This window comes from Taurulus bubalis (genome assembly GCF_910589615.1).
Source record: "Taurulus bubalis genome assembly, chromosome: 10".
NCBI lineage: Eukaryota > Metazoa > Chordata > Actinopteri > Perciformes > Cottidae > Taurulus > Taurulus bubalis.
Window position 1 is genome coordinate 26,837,248 of NC_136598.1, and position 19,212 is coordinate 26,856,459.

The 19,212-nt window shown below is 47.5% G+C and overlaps 1 protein-coding gene across 1 annotated transcript in view; it reads right to left on the reverse strand.

Annotated features, from left to right (window-relative positions):
- The window catches only part of phldb1b (pleckstrin homology-like domain, family B, member 1b), a 55,862-nt gene that overhangs the window by 17,571 nt on the left and 19,079 nt on the right, over nucleotides 1-19,212 (reverse strand). The window contains exons 5-10 of the mRNA XM_079224942.1: nucleotides 16,420-16,545; nucleotides 8,760-10,183; nucleotides 3,578-3,871; nucleotides 3,213-3,359; nucleotides 2,046-2,183; nucleotides 877-1,005 (exon numbers count right to left, since the gene is read on the reverse strand). Of these exons, the coding sequence (XP_079081068.1) occupies nucleotides 877-1,005; nucleotides 2,046-2,183; nucleotides 3,213-3,359; nucleotides 3,578-3,871; nucleotides 8,760-10,183; nucleotides 16,420-16,545 (2,258 nt within the window). The remainder of the gene's footprint in view (nucleotides 1-876; nucleotides 1,006-2,045; nucleotides 2,184-3,212; nucleotides 3,360-3,577; nucleotides 3,872-8,759; nucleotides 10,184-16,419; nucleotides 16,546-19,212) is intronic.

Below are 19,212 nucleotides of genomic sequence, written 5' to 3' on the forward strand. Positions count from 1 at the left end.
TCACTAACCAAACTATCAACCACATGGCTAGCATTTCCACAATTTCCAAAATATTTTTAATCTAACAAAATATTCTGTTTTCATCTATTTATGTTGGCGTTTAACCATCCATCCATATATATATATATATATATATATATATATATATATATATATATATATATATATATATATATATATATATATATATTTATTTTCCTATTTGTCAAAGAAAGAAAACATCTCTATTAACGAGGGTCGTCCAGCAGCAATCTAACAGCAGCATTAATTACATTTATAGAAATGAACATGGCGAACTTTAACTAAACTATTGGCCGACACCACACCTGAAGATCGCAGTGAAATTTTGACGAGTCTTTATTTTGCGTATATTTTGTAAAATGCTGCCCCCTATTGGTTTGGATGTACGGCTGGCCAAATATTACACAGTGCACTTTTAAAAACCTCTGAACAACATTTGTTCTGCGTTGTGTGCAACAAATGCATGAAAAAGAAAAGAAAACACTCCTTTCCGGAAAGAGAAGTCGCAGGACGAGAGCGAGGGAGGACAGAGGAGGAGGCATCGAGTCAGAGGTCTCTGTTAATGGATTAGTGAGCAGTTACACACATTATGCGACACACCACAGAAGAAGAGGCGCAGATCAGAGTCACACATGCGGGTCACATGACGCACATTTTTACCAAAGATGTGTCGACCCGAGGGCTTCGGTAGCATGTAGGTGTGGAGGGGGAGGGGCTTCTCATAGATACACTAACTGGTGTGTGTGTGTGTGTGAGTGTGTCCCCACGTGACACCTCCTAGACAAGGTCCTCACAGGGCTGCGATTACAAGTGTGTGTGTGTGTGTGTGTGGACTGAGGGGGACTAGCGACCCACCCTTTTGAGCTGTTCCTGTAACTGTTCCCGCAGCGACTCGGGACAGTTATGAAGCTGGTGCTCCAGCTCAGCGAACCCTTCCTGGAGGCTCTGCAGGGCCCGGCGCTCGGCCTCAACATTATCCCTCTCCTAGAAAGACACAACACACACCCACACACACACACACGATGGATGGACGAGGGAGAGAGAGAGAGACTGCTTAAAATCAACGCCATGCAAATAAAAAGCTGCAAGGAGTTAGCAACAGATGATTATTGGGCTTTGCAGGGAACAGGAAGTAGGAGGTTACAACGGTTTAAAAACAGACAGATTGAGACGCTCACATCCAACTAATAAACTTCATGGAGAGACAGAAATTGTCCAGAAACATGGCGTCTCTTCGCAGGGTTCACACACATCCTGACCAATGGGTTTCATGACTTTAAACCAAATGTCCATGACAAACATTTAGTGAAATCTGGGTGTAAACAGTAAAAAGTGAGTAAATGTAGTATTTAAACTAACAATGAGAACACAAAGCATACAGTAAACCTTAAATGACTCAAATGAATGAGACAATAGTTTGATTAAAAGAATAAACATTTATATAGATGCCTGTATGTATGCCTGCTTATATTTTGAGTCTTTCTTTTAAAACAATATTCATTATTTCAAAATCATGAACACATGAATATAACACATTTACATGACTTTCACTAAACTTTGGGGATTTTTTTCAAGGACTTTTCCAGGCCTGGAAATAACCATTTTAAAACTCCATGACTTTTCCAGGTTCAATTAAAAAGTACAGAGAACATGCTGCCAGTTTCCACCGTCCACTAGAACCCAGAACCCGTGCACTGCAGAACCGAAAGCTACAGAACCCAAACGGACCCGTGGACCCGGCCCAGAGTCCGACATGCCGACGCAGTGAAGAGTTAGAGGTTAAGGGATGTTAGTGAAGACTGAGGAGAAAGAGGAGTCGACCTGAGAGAAACACCGAGAACATGAGAACATGCAATCACATGATCAACCAAGAGAGGAACAGTGGGCAGCGTCTGTTATATAATGTGCACAACCTCTCTCCTATATGAATATATATATGATGTATGATAACTGGTGGTGCAGTTGCCAGCTCATGAACCAATCGGTGTTATTCCGTGGGCATGGCTATGAATCCTCTGCTGTACCTTGTCCTTCTCCCTCTGGATGGCGCTCTCCAGCTGGTCCAGCTTGTGCTGCAGCTGGGAGATGATGTCCGTCTCGGCCTCCATCTGCTCGAGCTCGGCCTGCCTCTCGCCCTGCAGCAAGGCGCGCTCCATCTCGGCCTGCAGGGTGGAGCGAAGGGTCAAGACGCTGCGCCCGTTTACCGAGGAAACCGTGTTCTAAACCCGTTTCTGACTGAAGAAACGGTGAAAACACGTTTTACAGGACGATATTTAAGGTCCTTTAAAAATAATATATATATTCGACCTACAGGTGAAAGAAATGTAGTGATGTTGTTGTAATACTCGTCTTGGCCACTAGAGGCGGAAGTGCACCACTACGTTGTTCCAGGTGAGTCTGTATTTACATAACTCGCTCAAACACAACATATGAAACCTGTGTTTGTGAAAAATTAATCCTCTGAATCCTGAAAACTCAGATTTGCCTCTGAGGCAATTTTGTGATTTTGGGCGATACAAAATAATTTAATTGAAGGCTTTTAGCCGTATTTACAACATGTTTGACATAAAAAAAAAGCTTATTTTCAGTGAAAAAATATAGTTTTTTGTAGGTGAACATTTATTTATTTGTGTTTTTAAGTGTTTGTTGTTATAATATACATTTTGGCCACAATAGGTGGAAGTGCACCCTCACTTTACGTTTAAAAACTAAAAGCACTCTTTTCTTTCTCTCTAAACACGTACACACACACATACATATACACATATATATATACACATATATATATATATATATATATATATATATATATATATATATATATATATATATATATATATATATATATATGTGTGTGTGTGTTACCAAGTTCTGCAACTTTACCGTCACGTCTTTATTTTGGCTACAAATGTCTTTCGATCGGCGCTAAACTGCCGTTTACACGAAAGCTTTTAGTCTCATTTAGAGCTTGTGACGCACTTCGGCCCCTTGTGGTCGAAATGAGTATTACAACCACAACAGGATGGACGATTAAAAAAAAAAAAGTTGAGAACATGTGAAAAAAAGAGAAATGCATTTAGTTCAATCTTCAAAAATAACTAGGACTCTCGTTTTCTCCTCATTTGTCCCCTCGGGGCTTCCGTAGATGCAGCTCATCCTGCTGCTGTAGAAGCCCAGAGCTGGTACTGCACCTCCTGCTTGGACTCCTGTAGCTGCTGCTCCAGCTCCGTCAGCCGGCTCTTCAGCTCGTCCACGCGAGAGAGGACGCGGACGCGCTCGTCCTCCAGGTAGTTCAGCTCCAGCCGGCCGGCGCCGCCCGACCCGGGCGAGTCCTCGTGCTGCCGGGGAGAAGATGCAACGCTAAAGATGCACGTCTACAGGGTTTAAAACTCAAACAGAAGGTTGAATATCATGTAAACTATTTCATTTGGCTGCTAAATATTAGCTTCACAGTCCAAACTACGCTTTAAGAGCTTTAATAAGTTGCCACTGAACAGAAAAGGACAATTCTTCCTCCTCCAGTGTGACGATGATGAGCGAAACCGTGAATTCCAACGCTCCCTGAAGGAGCCGCGCTCCTCCTCCTCCTCACCTCCTGATGGGTGCTCTCCGTGCTGCTGCACTCCTCCTTCAGGTTCTCCTCGTCGCTCTCGCGCTGCCTCTGCAGGAGGCGCAGCGCGGCCGAGGAACCGGCCGACCCCAGGACGTTCTCCAGGGACGCTCTGCGGGCCGAGCCGTCCGCCGGCCCGCCGGGGAACCCCGTCCTCCCCGAGACCGGGTCCAGACCGTCGGGCTCGGCTTTGTTGTACTCGGCGCAGAGGTTGAGGATCGTCTCCAGACGCTGTCTCTCCTGGGGACGAAACACAAGCTTTAACACGTGAAGCAGAGACTTCTATACAACCAGAGGAGTCGCCTGGTGGTCAGGAGAGAGAATGCAGCTTTAACACGTGAAGCAGAGACTTCTATACAACCAGAGGAGTCACCTGGTGGTCAGGAGAGAGAATGCAGCTTTAACACATGAAGCATATACTTCTAAACAACCAGAGGAGTCGCCGCCTGGTGGTCAGTAGAGAGAATGCAGCTTTAACACGTGAAGCAGAGACTTCTATACAACCAGAGTCGCCCCCTGGTGGTCAGGAGAGAGAATGCAGCTTTAACACATGAAGCATAGACTTCTATACAACCAGAGGAGTCGCCCCCTGGTGGTCAGGAGAGAGAATGCAGCTTTAAGACATGAAGCATATACTTCTATACAACCAGAGGAGTCGCCCCCTGGTGGTCAGGAGAGAGAATGCAGCTTTAACACGTGAAGCATATACTTCTATACAACCAGAGGAGTCACCTGGTGGTCAGTAGAGAGAATGCAGCTTTAACACGTGAAGCATAGACTTCTATACAACCAGAGGAGTCACCTGGTGGTCAGTAGAGAGAATGCAGCTTTAACATGTGAAGCATAGACTTCTATACAACCAGAGGAGTTGCCCCCTGAAGCTTTGAATTGAGGAACTATGTAATGAAGGCAGCAGAAAGAGGTCCTGACTGTGTCCTAGAGACCTGGACCCTCATGGTTGGACCAACACAACATGGCGGCCTCTGGCTCTGAAGCTCAGCTGCTGCAGACTCGGCGTCTCTCGGCACGGTGGGTGTTCACTAGAAGGAAAACGTTTATCTCTCATGATGGACGCTGTGTGAAGTTACAGCTCAAACCCTGAAACGAGGCGCTGAATGATGAACAAATTCTACAAATCTAAATGCGCTGCATTCAGGGTCTCAATAACTCGGGAAGAAAATGAGCCGATTTTGTTTTGGTTTTAGTTTGGTTTTTGACGTTGATGATTCTTCCAGGTCGACTCAGCGACTCGAGCAGCGTGAACCTGATGAAGGTCTTAAAGGTTTATTTAGCGTGTAGGGCCCTTCGGCATGAGGACACTGGAAGCAGCTGCAAAGTGTTGTGTAAACACTTAAAGAACGCAACGTCTCCTGTTTACGACTTGAAGCTCACGAGCCTCGTGGGCTCAGACGACTCGGTTTGATGACAGAGAAGAAGAATCTTCTAAGAAAGAGTCGACTACACCTCTAGAAGAGGAGACGGGGTGAAGATCCAAAGCCCTGCAGGCGCTTCTCAAAGTGAGGGTTCCACTCATCCCGTCACACACGTCAACATGAAAGACAGTGATGACAGGCTGCATGCTCAGGCTAGCGTTCAGTGGTTGTGTGTTTACGTTCTCTAAACACCGCTGACGATAATGAGCAGCTTCATGGAGTCGTTGTTGCTATGAGTCTGCAGCAGATTCTCACGTCGCTTCAGAGGAAAAATGTGCTGCACAGCAAACAGAAAATGTAGAGATTCAATATGAAGATCCTTAAGTAAACACCGTTAGCTCTCTTGGCTCCGTTAGCTGCTTTAGCCCTCTTAGCTCCATTAGCACTCTTAGCTCCGTTACCTCCATTAGCACTCTTGGCTCTGTTAGCTGCATTAGCACTCGTAGCTCCGTTAGCTGCTTTAGCACGCTTAGCTCTGTGATTGATTTCAATACAAAATCAGTTTGAAATGTTCTTCTTTCGTCGTCATTTCAAGTGTTAATTGTAATAATAAATGTTACACATCCTGTTAATTTCTTTATGTTATCTTATATGCATCATTACAACCAAGTGAGTCTTCTGCTGGAGCCGCAGCACGGCTCTGACCTCTGACCTCGGAGGCACCAACTTCTTTCTGTACAACCAATAAAATCATGTCTCCTCTTTACTACTGTTCTAGTTCGATGGACGCAGCAGGTCCTTCTCTTGTAGAATCACCAAAGAACCCTCACGTACGACACGTTCACTTGTCTTTGAACGCACCACCACAGCAGCGTTCTATCCGGCCCTCAGGTTTACCGCCAACAACGGATATATGATACATTTTCCAACACGCCAACACGCCAACACGCCAACAGGCCAACAGGCCAACACGCCAACAGGCCATCACGCCAACAGGCCAACACGCCAACAGGCCAACACGCCAACAGGCCAACACGCCAACAGGCCATCACGCCATCACGCCAACACGCCAACACGCCAACACGCCAACACGCCAACACGCCAACAGGCCAACAGGCCAACAGGCCAACACGCCAACAGGCCAACACGCCAACAGGCCAACACGCCAACAGGCCATCACGCCATCACGCCAACACGCCAACACGCCAACACGCCAACACGCCAACACGCCAACACGCCAACACGCCAACACGCCAACACGCCAACACGCCATCACGCCAACACGCCAACAGGCCAACAGGCCAACACGCCAACAGGCCAACACGCCAACACGCCAACACGCCAACAGGCCAACAGGCCAACAGGCCAACACGCCAACAGGCCAACACGCCATCACGCCATCAGACCATCACATTAACACAGCGTCACGCCTCCTGCCTCCTGAAGGCCTCGGCGCCGTTACCTTCAGCAGCGTCTCCTCCTCCTGAACCAGAACCAGAACCAGCAGCTGCCCGGAGGCCTGCGCCCTGATTGGACCTCGCCTCAGTACCGGGGCGGTGCTGCTGACGTGATACCGGTCCATCTCTCACACACACACACACACACACACACTCTCTCTCTCTACAGGGCTGCAGGACGTGGCTTCCTCCTCTCAGCTCCTGTTAGTGAAGTGGTTCTCAGAAGAGAAGCCAAACCTCCACAGGTCTGTGAGGGGAGGAGTCTGGAGGGGGCGGGGCCTGGGAGGGGGCGGAGTCATACCCCAAAATGTTTGGGGACTTCCTGAGTGGGAGGCGAGTGTATATACAGTATATATTCTCTTTACTTGAAACAGACTTTTAACTTATTTTCTTCACTGAAAGATGCTTCTGTTTGTTGTTGTGAACTAAACTAAACTCACAACGTAGAACACAGGATGTCATGGCAATCAGCCACACACACACACACACACACACACACACACACACACACACACACACACACACACACACACACACACACACACACACACACACACACACACACACACACACACACACCTTTTGTTTTGTCCGTCAAAGCAAACTAATAAAAAAGATGCAACAATGAGTGAATTAATTGATTCGTTGATTGACAGAAAATTAATCTTTGTCTATTTTAATGATCAATGAAAGTCATTTTTAAACATTCTCTCTTATGTGATGATTAAAACATTCTGAACTGCCGGGGGACAAAACCAATAATGAATATATAATTAGACAATGTAATCCTATTCTTTGAAGTTTACGCTTTTAAATAAATAAATCAGACATCATGAATTAATCACAAGAAAACAACAAACACATGTTGCAACAGGACTCGTCATCATGAAATATGTATTGTGTTCATGTATTTTGGTGGATTGACAGAACAGTGAGACGACGCCCTCTAGTGGAGAGAACGCGCCACAGCAGAACCAGATTGATTACAAATACTTTTATAAAAAATGATATTATAAAAATATTTAAAGAAAATATGTATATATATATATATATTTTAGATATATATATATATATATATCATGAGTACATTCATTCTGTAAACTTCTGTTTTCCGAGGATTGAACAGGTTTTAAAGGCGTTTAAATGTCATCTGTGATTTTGAGCTGGAGAAAATAAAATTGAATAGAAATGAATTCAATGTTCTGAATCCCTGATGTTTTGAAGTTATTCCAGAGAGACTGGAGCTTTAATTAACTCTAATGTTGTTAACTCAGTGAGGAGACGTTCACGGGATTTATTTAAAACAAATGCACAGAATTAGAATCAGACTCTCTGGATTATATTATTATGACTAAATGATTAAAACGACGGGTAATAAATAGACAATCGATGATCAGAGCTGAAAACTTAAAGCTAAAGCATCAGTCAAACACAAGTCTTTTGTTCTCATTGAAGGTTTCTTTTCTTTTTTTAAGACACAACCACCTTTGGACTCTGCAGCTTCCAAAGCACACAAAGAGATATTGACATTTGAGCAAACCAGTTCCTGGAGGAGAGACGCCTCGTGACCCTTCGGCCTGAAATTAGTCGCCGGACGTCTTTCATGTGGCGTCACAGCTGAAGACCAGAAAACAAAGCATTCTGGGAGGAAAGAGGCTGCTGGGAAGCTGCAGATATCATTCAAATGTTGAATACTTGATTCACTCATGGCTCTTAATGTGAAAGATTTGAGGCCAAATCTGATATCAATATTTGGGATTTTCACAAATATATTAGCCGAATATCAGCCTCTCTGTGTGTTTTAACCCTAACCAGTAACCTCACTGGTCAGGTAACAGCCTCTCTGTGTGTTTTAACCCTAACCAGTAACCTCACTGGTCAGGTAACAGCCTCTCTGAGAAACCACCACACGACTCTCAGCCTTCACACTTTAAAAACACGCTTCTTCCAAAAGCCAGAAAAACACACGGCAGTGACAAAGCCGGCTCACTTTGTGGTCGTCATTAAAATAAATGAACAGCGTGTTTCCTTCAGTCAGTATTTATCAAACTGGGGCGGTGTTTATTACAGGTGGGGCGCTAGAGGAAATGCTGGTTTTAAATGTTTAGTTAGTGAAGTCTTTTCTGCGTCTCTCAAAACAGAAAACAGATCTTAGCTCAACATTGAGCATTAATTGAGAGCCGTATCAAATCTACAACCCTGTTTAAAAAATATTTGTAGAGGGAAGCAGCTCACTAATACTGATAAACGAGAACACACACAATGTGTAATTGAACGGCGGTTCGATTCCCGACTCACCAGCCGCTCCATCTCCTGCTCCCGCAGCCGCTCCTCGCGCTGCCGCCGGTGGTACTCCAGCAGCTCGTCCTCGTTGTCGCTGATCTCGGAGATGCTGTTCTTGCGCTCCCGCATGGCGGGGTGCGGCCGGCCCGCGGCGCCACCGCCGCCGGCCATCTTCCTGCGGCTCCGGGGGCTCGATGCCGGGGACGAGCCGGGCAGCGAGCCCAGACTGTACGCGGGCGACAGCGAGTTCCCGAAGCCCGCCTTGCGAACGCCGCCGCCCTCCGTCATCAGGGAGGTCGGCGACGGACTGCGGGCCCGGACCCCCCGGTCCTCGGAGGCGGACCCGGTCCTGCGCCGGAGCCTCGGGCTCTCTGGGACCAGCTTGCCCAAACTTGAGGGGCTCTCCGGAGTCCTGGAGGTGGGAAAGGCCCCCGGGAGCACGGGGACCCCTCTCCGAGCCATGGAGGGGCTGAGCGGCGGCAGCTCCCTCATGCCGCAGCCGCCCACGCCCACGCCGTTCAGATCCAGGTTCCTGCGGGCCACGCGGGGGCTCTCGGGAGCCTGCAGCAGACGGGGGCTCTGGAGCGGAGGCCCCTGGAGGATGTGGACGATGGGGTCCAGGGGCGGCTGGAAGGCCCTGCCGGGTTGGGACAACTGCCTGGAGGGGCAATCGGCGAGACCGGTCTGGTCTCTGAACGGGCTGGGGGGCCTTTCCTGGAAAGGCCCCCCAGCCCGTTCAGAGACCAGACCGGCGGTGGCGGTCTTGGTCCTGGGAGACGGGGACGGGCCGCCGGGGAACATGCGGGGGCCACCCGGCACGAGGGTCCTACCGCTAAGGGACTCGTTGGAGGATAGGAGACGAGGGCTACCCGGAACTACGAGGGTCCTACCGCTAAGGGACTCGTTGGAGGACAGGAGGCGGGGGCTCTCGGACCCCTCTGGACCGAGTCCCCTGCGGCTCTGCGGGGCCTCTTTCTGGGCCTTCCTCTGAAGCCGGGGACTCTCCTGGACCCTCTGGCCCTGAGCGGTGAAGTTGTAGCTGGAGGAGCGCACCGGCACCGGCGGCAGAGAGGCGCTCGGGTCCGGAGGTCCTCCGCCGCCGCTAGGAGACGGGCTGTGGAAGCTGCCGCTGCTCGCCGCCGAGGGCGAGGACAGCGGGGAGAAGGGCGGGGACGCGTTCTCGTAGCTGGACCCCACCGACATGGCCCCGGGGCTGGTGGGCGGGGACGCCGGAGGGTAGCGGCCACCGCCGTTGAGCATGGGCGACAGCGGGGAGCGAGGGCCCGGAGGCGGGAGGTCGTCCATCACCAGGGAGTCCATGATGTCCTGCAGGTCCTTCTCGATGGAGCTGACGATCGCGCTGTGCTCGGACTGGACTCTGGAGCCGGGCGCCGGGGGAGACTGGGCCGGGTGGTTCCCATTGACGAAGCTCTCAGCGTCTGAGGGAGAGGAGGCAGGAAAGAATGTTTAACTCTTAACATCTCACAGAGTTATGTTCAATCTTTCGTCTCAATTATCCTCAAACTGAAGGATTCCAGTCATCGGCCATAAAATAATCCACTGGGTTGTGAACGGATGTTTTGAAGCCTCGAGTCTGACATCTTGGACGTCGCCATCTTGGATTTTTGCAACCAGTGAGCAGGAAGTGAGCACATATCAGGGTTCATACACATTCTGACCAATGGATTTCCATGACTTTTAACCAAATTTCCATTACAAACATTTAGTGAAGTTTGGGTGTAAACAGTAAAAAGTGAGTAAATGTAGTATTTAAACTAACAATGAGAACACAAAGCATACAGTAAACCTTAAATGACTCAAATGAATGAGACAATAGTTTGATTAAAAGAATAAACATTTATATAGATGCCTGTATGTATGCCTGCTTATATTTTGAGTCTTTCTTTTAAAAGCATATTAATTATTTCAAACTCAGCGTAAATGAACGTCATGAACACATGAATATAACACATTTACATGACTTACTAAACTTTGGGGATTTTATTTTTTTCAAGGACTTTTCCAGGCCTGGAAATAACCATTTTAAAACTCCATGACTTTTCCAGGTTCTCCATGAGCGTAAGAACCCTGATTAAACACTGGGTTGTGAACGGATGTTTTGAAGCCTCGAGTTCGACATCTGGGCCGTCGCCATCTTGGATTTTTGCAACTAGTGAACAGGAAGTGAGCACCTATTTTCAGGGTTTCTTGCCATATTTTACCGCGTTTCATCCAATTTGTTTTGGTGACTTTCCAGAACTCCGTTTAGGTGCCATCACGACCACAACATGTTCTTTCCTTCCTGGTTTAGTCAGACTGGACAAGACATTTGAGATGATATTTCAGATCCTCATGTCCATAAAAACCAGATTCCAGGAGGGATAGGCGGTGAGGAAACGAGGAAGGACGCAGCCGAGGACGCAGGAGACAGGCCTGTGCGGCGATAGGGATCAGGAGAAAATGAGCCCAGATAACCAAATCACTGAGGCACAGAACACATGGTCCATCTCCACAGCGCCAGGATCCTAGATCACTGCAACAGAACCGCTGGGCCACGGGGGACTAGAACCCAGAGCGGGGGACTAGAACCCAGAGTGTGTGGGGGACTAGAACCCAGAGTGTGTGGGGGACTAGAACCCAGAGCGGGGGACTAGAACCCAGAGCGGGGGACTAGAACCCAGAGCGGGGGACTAGAACCCAGAGCGAGGGACTAGAACCCAGAGCGGGGGACTAGAACCCAGAGTGAGGGACTAGAACCCAGAGCGTGTGGGGGACTAGAACCCAGAGCGTGCAGGGGACTAGAATCCAGAGCGGGGGACTAGAACCCAGAGCGGGGGACTAGAACCCAGAGCGGGGGACTAGAACCCAGAGCGTGTGGGGGACTAGAACCCAGAGCGTGTGGGGGACTAGAACCCAGAGCGTGTGGGGGACTAGAACCCAGAGCGTGTGGGGGACTAGAACCCAGAGTGAGGGACTAGAACCCAGAGCGTGTGGGGGACTAGAATCCAGAGTGAGGGACTAGAACCCAGAGCGGGGGACTAGAACCCAGAGCGGGGGACTAGAACCCAGAGCGAGGGACTAGAACCCAGAGCGTGTGGGGGACTAGAACCCAGAGCGTGTGGGGGACTAGAATCCAGAGCGTGTGGGGGACTAGAACCCAGAGCGTGTGGGGGACTAGAACCCAGAGCGTGTGGGGGACTAGAACCCAGAGCGTGTGGGGGACTAGAACCCAGAGTGAGGGACTAGAACCCAGAGCATGGGACTAGAACCCAGAGCATGGGACTAGAACCCAGAGCGTGGGACTAGAACCCAGAGCGTGGGACTAGAACCCAGAGCGGGGGACTAGAACCCAGAGCGTGGGACTAGCGGTATGAATAATACAGACCCTTCCCGACAGCAGAAGACGCTCTGAAGTATAGAAGCTTCACAAATAATGCATCAGCTTCGTGTGTGTGTGTGTGTGCGCAGAACACTTGTATGTGTGTGTGCGTGTGTGTATGCAGAACATTTGTATGTGTGTGTGCAGAACACTTGTATGTGTGTGTGCAGAACCCTAGTGTGTGTGTGTGCAGAACCCTAGTGTGTGTGTGCAGAACCCTAGTGTGTGTGTGCGTGTGTGTGTGTGTGTGTGTGTGTGTGTGTGTGCATGAAAGCAAACGTCTGCTGAGGGAAAGCCCATCCTATGACGTCATGGCTCCAGTGCACCGAGCCAGACTTCATTTAAAAAGGAATCATACATGTACATGTTTATGTTTCAGTGCGGATGAAACATGACGTCTGACACCATGACGTAGCGTCTTCTCGCGCGCGAGCAGCTCAACAATTCGGCGCCAATTACACGTTTTAACGTATTAAACACACACCGGGATCACGTGATGCTCCTCCTGCATGTCAGCGCGAGACCCCAACACACACATACGAGTATTCTCCCCACGCAAAGACGCGTTTATTGATCTCACGCGCGCCGATTGAAGGGTGACGTTCCAATAAATCGCATTTAGTTGATAATTAAGTCCGACGATGCGCGCGCCGTTCCGGAAGCAACGTGAAGTAAAGACGAGAGTTTTCTGGATGGAGTTCGGCGTGAGAGCGGCTCGTCTCAGGCGGGGGTTACTCACGTGCGACCCGGTCCGGTTCGGCGCGGTTCACCTGCTATGTGACCCACGCGGAGGCCCTCATCCTCCGGGGAGCCGGTACCGGGCCGGGTGGGTGCCTGGACCCGCGAAACACACACGCACCGAGGGAGAGGCGGTGTTTCAGCCGGGGGTTGGGGTGCTGGGCACCGCTGCTGCCAACGGTACCGCCGGTGTCAAGTTACGCAACGTGAAACCACGCGTTTCCGGTTGATGGCCTTCACAATAAAACCGCAACTCACTTTAAAAGTCCACGTAATATTATTATTATAATAAAATGGTAAAATAGTTATTTAGGTTTAACAAAATATGGTGAAATACTTAGTTAGGTTTAATTAAGATGATGACACTTAGTTAGGTTTAGGAAAAGAAGGTGAAATACTTTGATTTAATAAAATATATGTTTTTGTAAACGTGCTGTACTCATTAAAACAAGCACACACCAGGAAGCATATTGTAATGTAGCAGACAGACATAATGTATAGTATAAAATACTAGCGTTTTACGTTACACGCGTCTTATTTTGAAGGCACGACTTTCCTTCTTCCGGTGTCATGATTACCTTGACGTGACGATTTGAACTACTGCGAGATTTACAGCTCTGTTCTTTAGAGTCACATCAGTTTATGGCTTGTCATTGTTATTGTCCACATAATGCAGATTCTGTCCGTTTGATATGAGACGAGTCAACACTTTACTGACTTAAAGAACTATATTTCATTATTATTCCACCATTAAACAGAGACAGCCTAGACTTAAACAGGAATAACTTCAAAAGATTTAAGTAAAGTGTTTTACGAGTGGAAGTTAATTCCTTTAAATTAACTGTATTTCTTTTTTTATTGCAATATAAAAACACTTAAATTAAATTCTTCCAATGAAAATGTCACTTAAGTAGAAAGTATTTTTAGCAAAAATGCCTTTAACCGTATTAAAAGTGGGTGAAGTAAAAGCAGAAAATGGTCCCTGTGCTTGTTAGACATGTTATATTATTGTGGTAGATGGTGAAGGTGACGCTGTTTTATAATTATTTAACATACTGATGAATTTATAGATCTAAATCCATAGCAGTAGAAGTCACAGCCTGAAAGAGAAATACTCAAGTAAAGAAGTACAGTAGTTGAGTAACACAGATATGTTTAAATTTGACTTTGAAGTTGTCACATGATGTAAATTAATGTTAAATGAGTCAAAACAAAGACTTTTAGAAGGTTCAAATTAAAGATACGAGGAACTTTCATGTTGTGTTGGTTCTGTCGCCCCCTGTGGACTAAAGTGGTAGTGTCTCTGAGCACCAGGTTCCCTTTAGAACACCTCTCATTCTACTGCAGCAGGTATATAGAGGACCAGGACTACACTGAGGTCTATAGAGGACCAGGACTACACTGAGGTCTATAGAGGACCAGGACTACACTAAGGTCTATAGAGGACCAGGACTACACTGAGACTATAGAGGACCAGGACTAGACTGAGACTATAGAGGACCAGGACTACACTGAGACTATAGAGGACCAGGACTACACTGAGACTATAGAGGACCAGGACTACACTGAGACTATAGAGGACCAGGACTACACTGAGACTATAGAGGACCAGGACTAGACTGAGACTATAGAGGACCAGGACTAGACTGAGACTATAGAGGACCAGGACTACACTGAGACTATAGAGGACCAGGACTACACTGAGACTATAGAGGACCAGGACTATACTGAGACTGGTTCAGGACAGAGATCAGACAGCAGTCTGGATCTGGGTCTATAAATAGCCCTGGAAGAGATCCTGTAACTGAGCCGGTTTAAGGAGCAGTTCAGAGCCACAAAGCCGTCTGCTGACCGGAGAGGAAACGTCCAATCAGTGAAGAGGAGGAGGCTGAAGACAGCTGGTCCTCGGAAAGCTTAAATAACAGACGTCAAAACAACGGCAGGCAACTTCCGCTTAGTTTATTTTGACAATACTTTCTGGATATAACAGATTAATAAAAGATCTTTGATTGGGTTAACAAAACGCGTTACTAAATTACGTCGATTACGAGACAATTAAATAAACTTTGACTTCTCGTTTCTCCGTCTTCTGGTTGAAACATCGGACGTTGAGACGAGTGTCACGAACGTTTTAACCAGAATGACGAGGTCTGGACCCACTTCAGAGCTGTTGGTCAAAAGCTGGACTGCGATTGGCCAGTCTGTGTTTAAAGGGGCGGGGCTTAGCGAAGGGTCCATTAGCTGGGTTTGCCCTCCATAATAGCTCTGAATTCATGCAGATAACAAGTGCTATTAAAACAGTTATTTAGAAGTAGAGATGACAGATGATCACGGGGAGTTTATTCATCATTCAACTCAGGAATGTCTAACGGAGGAAACGATGGTTTCTAAACAACGGAAAGGCCTTCATTACGGACTGAGGAGGTAAACACACACACACACACACACACACACACACACACACACACTACTCATTACGAGCTGAGGAGGTCCAGGCAGCCAGCGGGTGTGTGTTATACTGCGGCCACAGCGAGAGAGGAAATATCAAGACGCTGTGACAGATCCCTGGCCTCCAAGAAAAGGTTTACACTTACAGTTGCACACACACACACACACACACACACACACACACACACACACACACACACACACACACACACACACACACACGCACACACACACACAAACTGACGCAGAGGAATGAGATGCTCATAAAACACAGTGTGAACTCCAGCACCAGGTCCCAGCTGGGCGCCATTCAAGGCTGCAGGGTTACAACTGGTTCTGCATCTTACAGGCCGACAACAACAACGACGCAGGTCTTCATTCAAGGCAGTTGTGTTCAAATAGGACACTTTTGAGAGCAGACTGTCAGACCCTGCTGCAGTAGAATGAGAGGTTTTCTAAAGAGACCCTGGTGCTCAGAGACACTACCTCTTTAGTCCACAGGGGGCGACAGAACCAACATGAAGGAAAGTTCCTCGTGGTGACTTTAATGTAGAAGATATAAACGAAAAGACTTGGACAACACTTGAATTTGACTATGTATTATTGTTATGAAGAATTAAAATTATATAATACTTTATTTTCACTTCACAAGTAAAAAGAAGAATAAATGAAATGTCCTTGTTTATCTCAATGGACCGGTCCTCTTGGTAGAGAATGAGCAGCGTTAACGTTCGTCCACTCAGGAAATGGATTGATTTGTGGCCCACGTTATAAATAACAGACTCAGAGTGTTTTTCAAGTGTAAACAGTGAAGTGCAATTAAAACCCTGAGTTTTATTTTGTCAAGGCGAGACTAAAGGCTTGAGTTCTCGTCCCGCCTCGTGCTTCTACACCTCCTCCACTCTTTCCAGGTCGTAAAAAGAGGAAAAATGCCCAAGAGGTTTACTGCTGTGCAAACATCCACCTGTAAAGCCCACCGCCTGCTGCTCCGCCCAGCGGCCGCAACAATCAGCCCATTCAGGCTGGAGCTGGACTTTTCTTTATTTTAGGCGTTGTTGTTATTCCTGTGAGAAAAGGTCCATGCTTGTTCGGTGGTGGACGGGTCGGTACCTGCTCGTAGCCGGTAGTCCCCCGTGGAGACGCCTCCTCCCTGGGGCAGCATGCTCTTCATCATGGAGGCTTCTTCAGGGTGGTTGAAGCGGAAGAAGGCCGACTGGCCGAAACACAGCATGCAGCCTGCAAAACACAAGTCACGTGATTTAGTACAGGACCCGACACCCTTCTGCCGACGGGACAGGAGTCCATTGATCTGGTGAAGAGATACTTTGTGTCGTTCCATTCAAGGAATCGTTGGACCTTCATGGGGATATTGTGGTGTTAAAGATTAAGATTCAGATCACACGTTGAGTCTGAAACACGTAGGAAACACTAGACATGCTGCTTTCATCAAGTCAAGACGGACAAGTCCCCAAAGTCCCAAGAGTCAAGTCCCTAGTCCAGTCTCAAAAGTCCCGAGTCAAGTCTCAAGAGTCCCAAGAGTCCCGAGTCAAGTCCCAAGAGTCCCGAGTCAAGTCTCAAGAGTCCCGAGTCAAGTCTCAAGAGTCCCAAGAGTCCTGAGTCAAGTCTCCAGAGTCCTGAGTCAAGTCTCCAGAGTCAAAGTCAAGTCTCAAGAGTCCCGAGTCAAGTCTCAAGAGTCCCGAGTCAAGTCTCAAGAGTCCCAAGAGTCCTGAGTCAAGTCTCCAGAGTCAGAGTCAAGTCTCAAGAGTCCCGAGTCAAGTCTCAAAAGTCCCGAGTCAAGTCCCCAAAGTCCCAAGTCAAGTCCCAAAAGTCCCAAGTCAAGACTGACCACAAAGTCAAGTACCAAGTCAATTGACTCCAGATTTTCCCGTTGCTCTCACACACGGACACAAAGAACAGAAACACGTAGTCCCTGAACTACGCAACACTGATGATGGATTATTAATTCACATTGCCACAAAAAATAAAATATCTTTTGCATTTTGAAAAGATTTTTCTAAAGATACACATTTTATTTTTCCTTTCCGGGAAGCAAGAAGCTGCATCAGAAGTGTAAATTATCTTTTTAATTAGTGAAATCCCCCCAACATCAAACACGCCCGTCTTCTCTCTTGATTGTAATCCATCAGATGAGCCTCGCCCCGACTTCCTGCTCCTGACAGGAAATGCATCCAATTAAGGAGATAAGCCGTAAACACGCATCTGAGCCGTAAACAAGGTGACCGTCCACTTAAAGCACGTCGAGTCCGTTAGGAGTCTGATAAGTCGATTTTAGTCTTTTAGGTCCACGATGATGTCATCAGGTTCGGTCAGGTACTCAGGTCGTTAGAAGTTGTTTCAGACGCTGACTCTTGTTCTGGGTTTCACTTCTTGGAGCTCTTCAAGGCTAATAATAATAATAATAATAATAATAATAATAATAATAATAATGGATGACATTACTATGAGTGACAGACCAAGCTCTCTCAAGCTTTTTTATCATTTTTCAGCTCCTTTGTTTTGGTTTCATTGAGTGAAACTTTAATGTTTCGCTGTCCAATGACTTGGAACCAAAGATACGAGACTAGACTCAGACTTGAGACCAAAGACTAGACTTTTTTCTGAAGACCTGAGACTAGACCTGGACTTTAAACCAAAGAGATCTGATCTATAGCTCAATGACTTGAGACCAAAGACCTGAGACTAGACTTTTATCTAAAGGCCTGAGATGAGACTAGACTCAGACTTGAGACCAAAGACTTGAGACTAGACTTGGACTAGGGACCAAAGAGACCTGACCTATAGCTCAAAGACCTGAGACTAGACTTGGACTTGAGACCAAAGACTTGGACTAGACTTGGACTAGGGACCAAAGAGACCTGACCTATAGATCAAAGACCTGAGACTAGACTTTTATCTAAAGGCCTGAGACTAGACTTGGAACCAAAGATACAAGACTAGACTCAGACTTGAGACCAAAGACTTGGACTAGACTCAGACTTGTGTCCAATGACCTGAGACTAGCCTTGGACTAGACTCAGACTAGATCTGCCCAATGCTGCCATGACATGTTCGTGGTGCTCGACAGATGCACTTTAAATCCCACGACCGTATTATTCAAAGTAAAACTCCCTGTGGTTGTTGTATGATGTTGCGCAATAAAAAACAACAAATAAACCTCCTGTTGTTTCTGGCTGACGTGTCATCATCATCATCATCATCATGATGACCTTTCTGCTGCCTTTGACACAGTGAACCACCAGATCCTCATCTCCTCCCTCCAGGACCTTGGTATCTCAGGCTCTGCTCTCCCTCTTCTCATCCGACCTCAACGACCTCCTACCGGGTAACGTGGAGAGGATCTGTGTCTGAACCTGGTCCTCTCACTACTGGGGTCCCTCAGGGCTCCGTCCTGGGTCCTCTCCTCTTCTCTCTGGACACCAACTCTCCTACCATAGCTACGCTGATGACACCCAACTGAGTTAATGTAATGATCATCACAGCCATCCATCCAACAGCCCAGGCCCGTAGTCACATGACCCCCCTTGTCTCTAGGGTACCACCGCTCTGCCTCCCTCCCCTCCACCATTCTGGTTTTAAATGATAGAAAACACAACGTGCGTCACTGATTCATCCGCTCCGTGACGCTCGATGCCAGATAAGCCATCTCGTGTTTACGGCCTTCCCGATACGGCGCCGCCGTCCTGCAGAGAGATAAGATCCCTCTCTGCCGTCAGCGGCCAGACACCAGGCCATGCACGACGAGGCCAGGCGCCCTTTTATTTTGTCGGGGCGCACTACTTTACAGCTTTGGGAGGAAACCGCATGATTGTGAGTCGCGTACTCTAAACCATGCGTTTTTAAAAGCGGCGTTATGTGCATCTCAGAGAGAAAGAAGATACACAT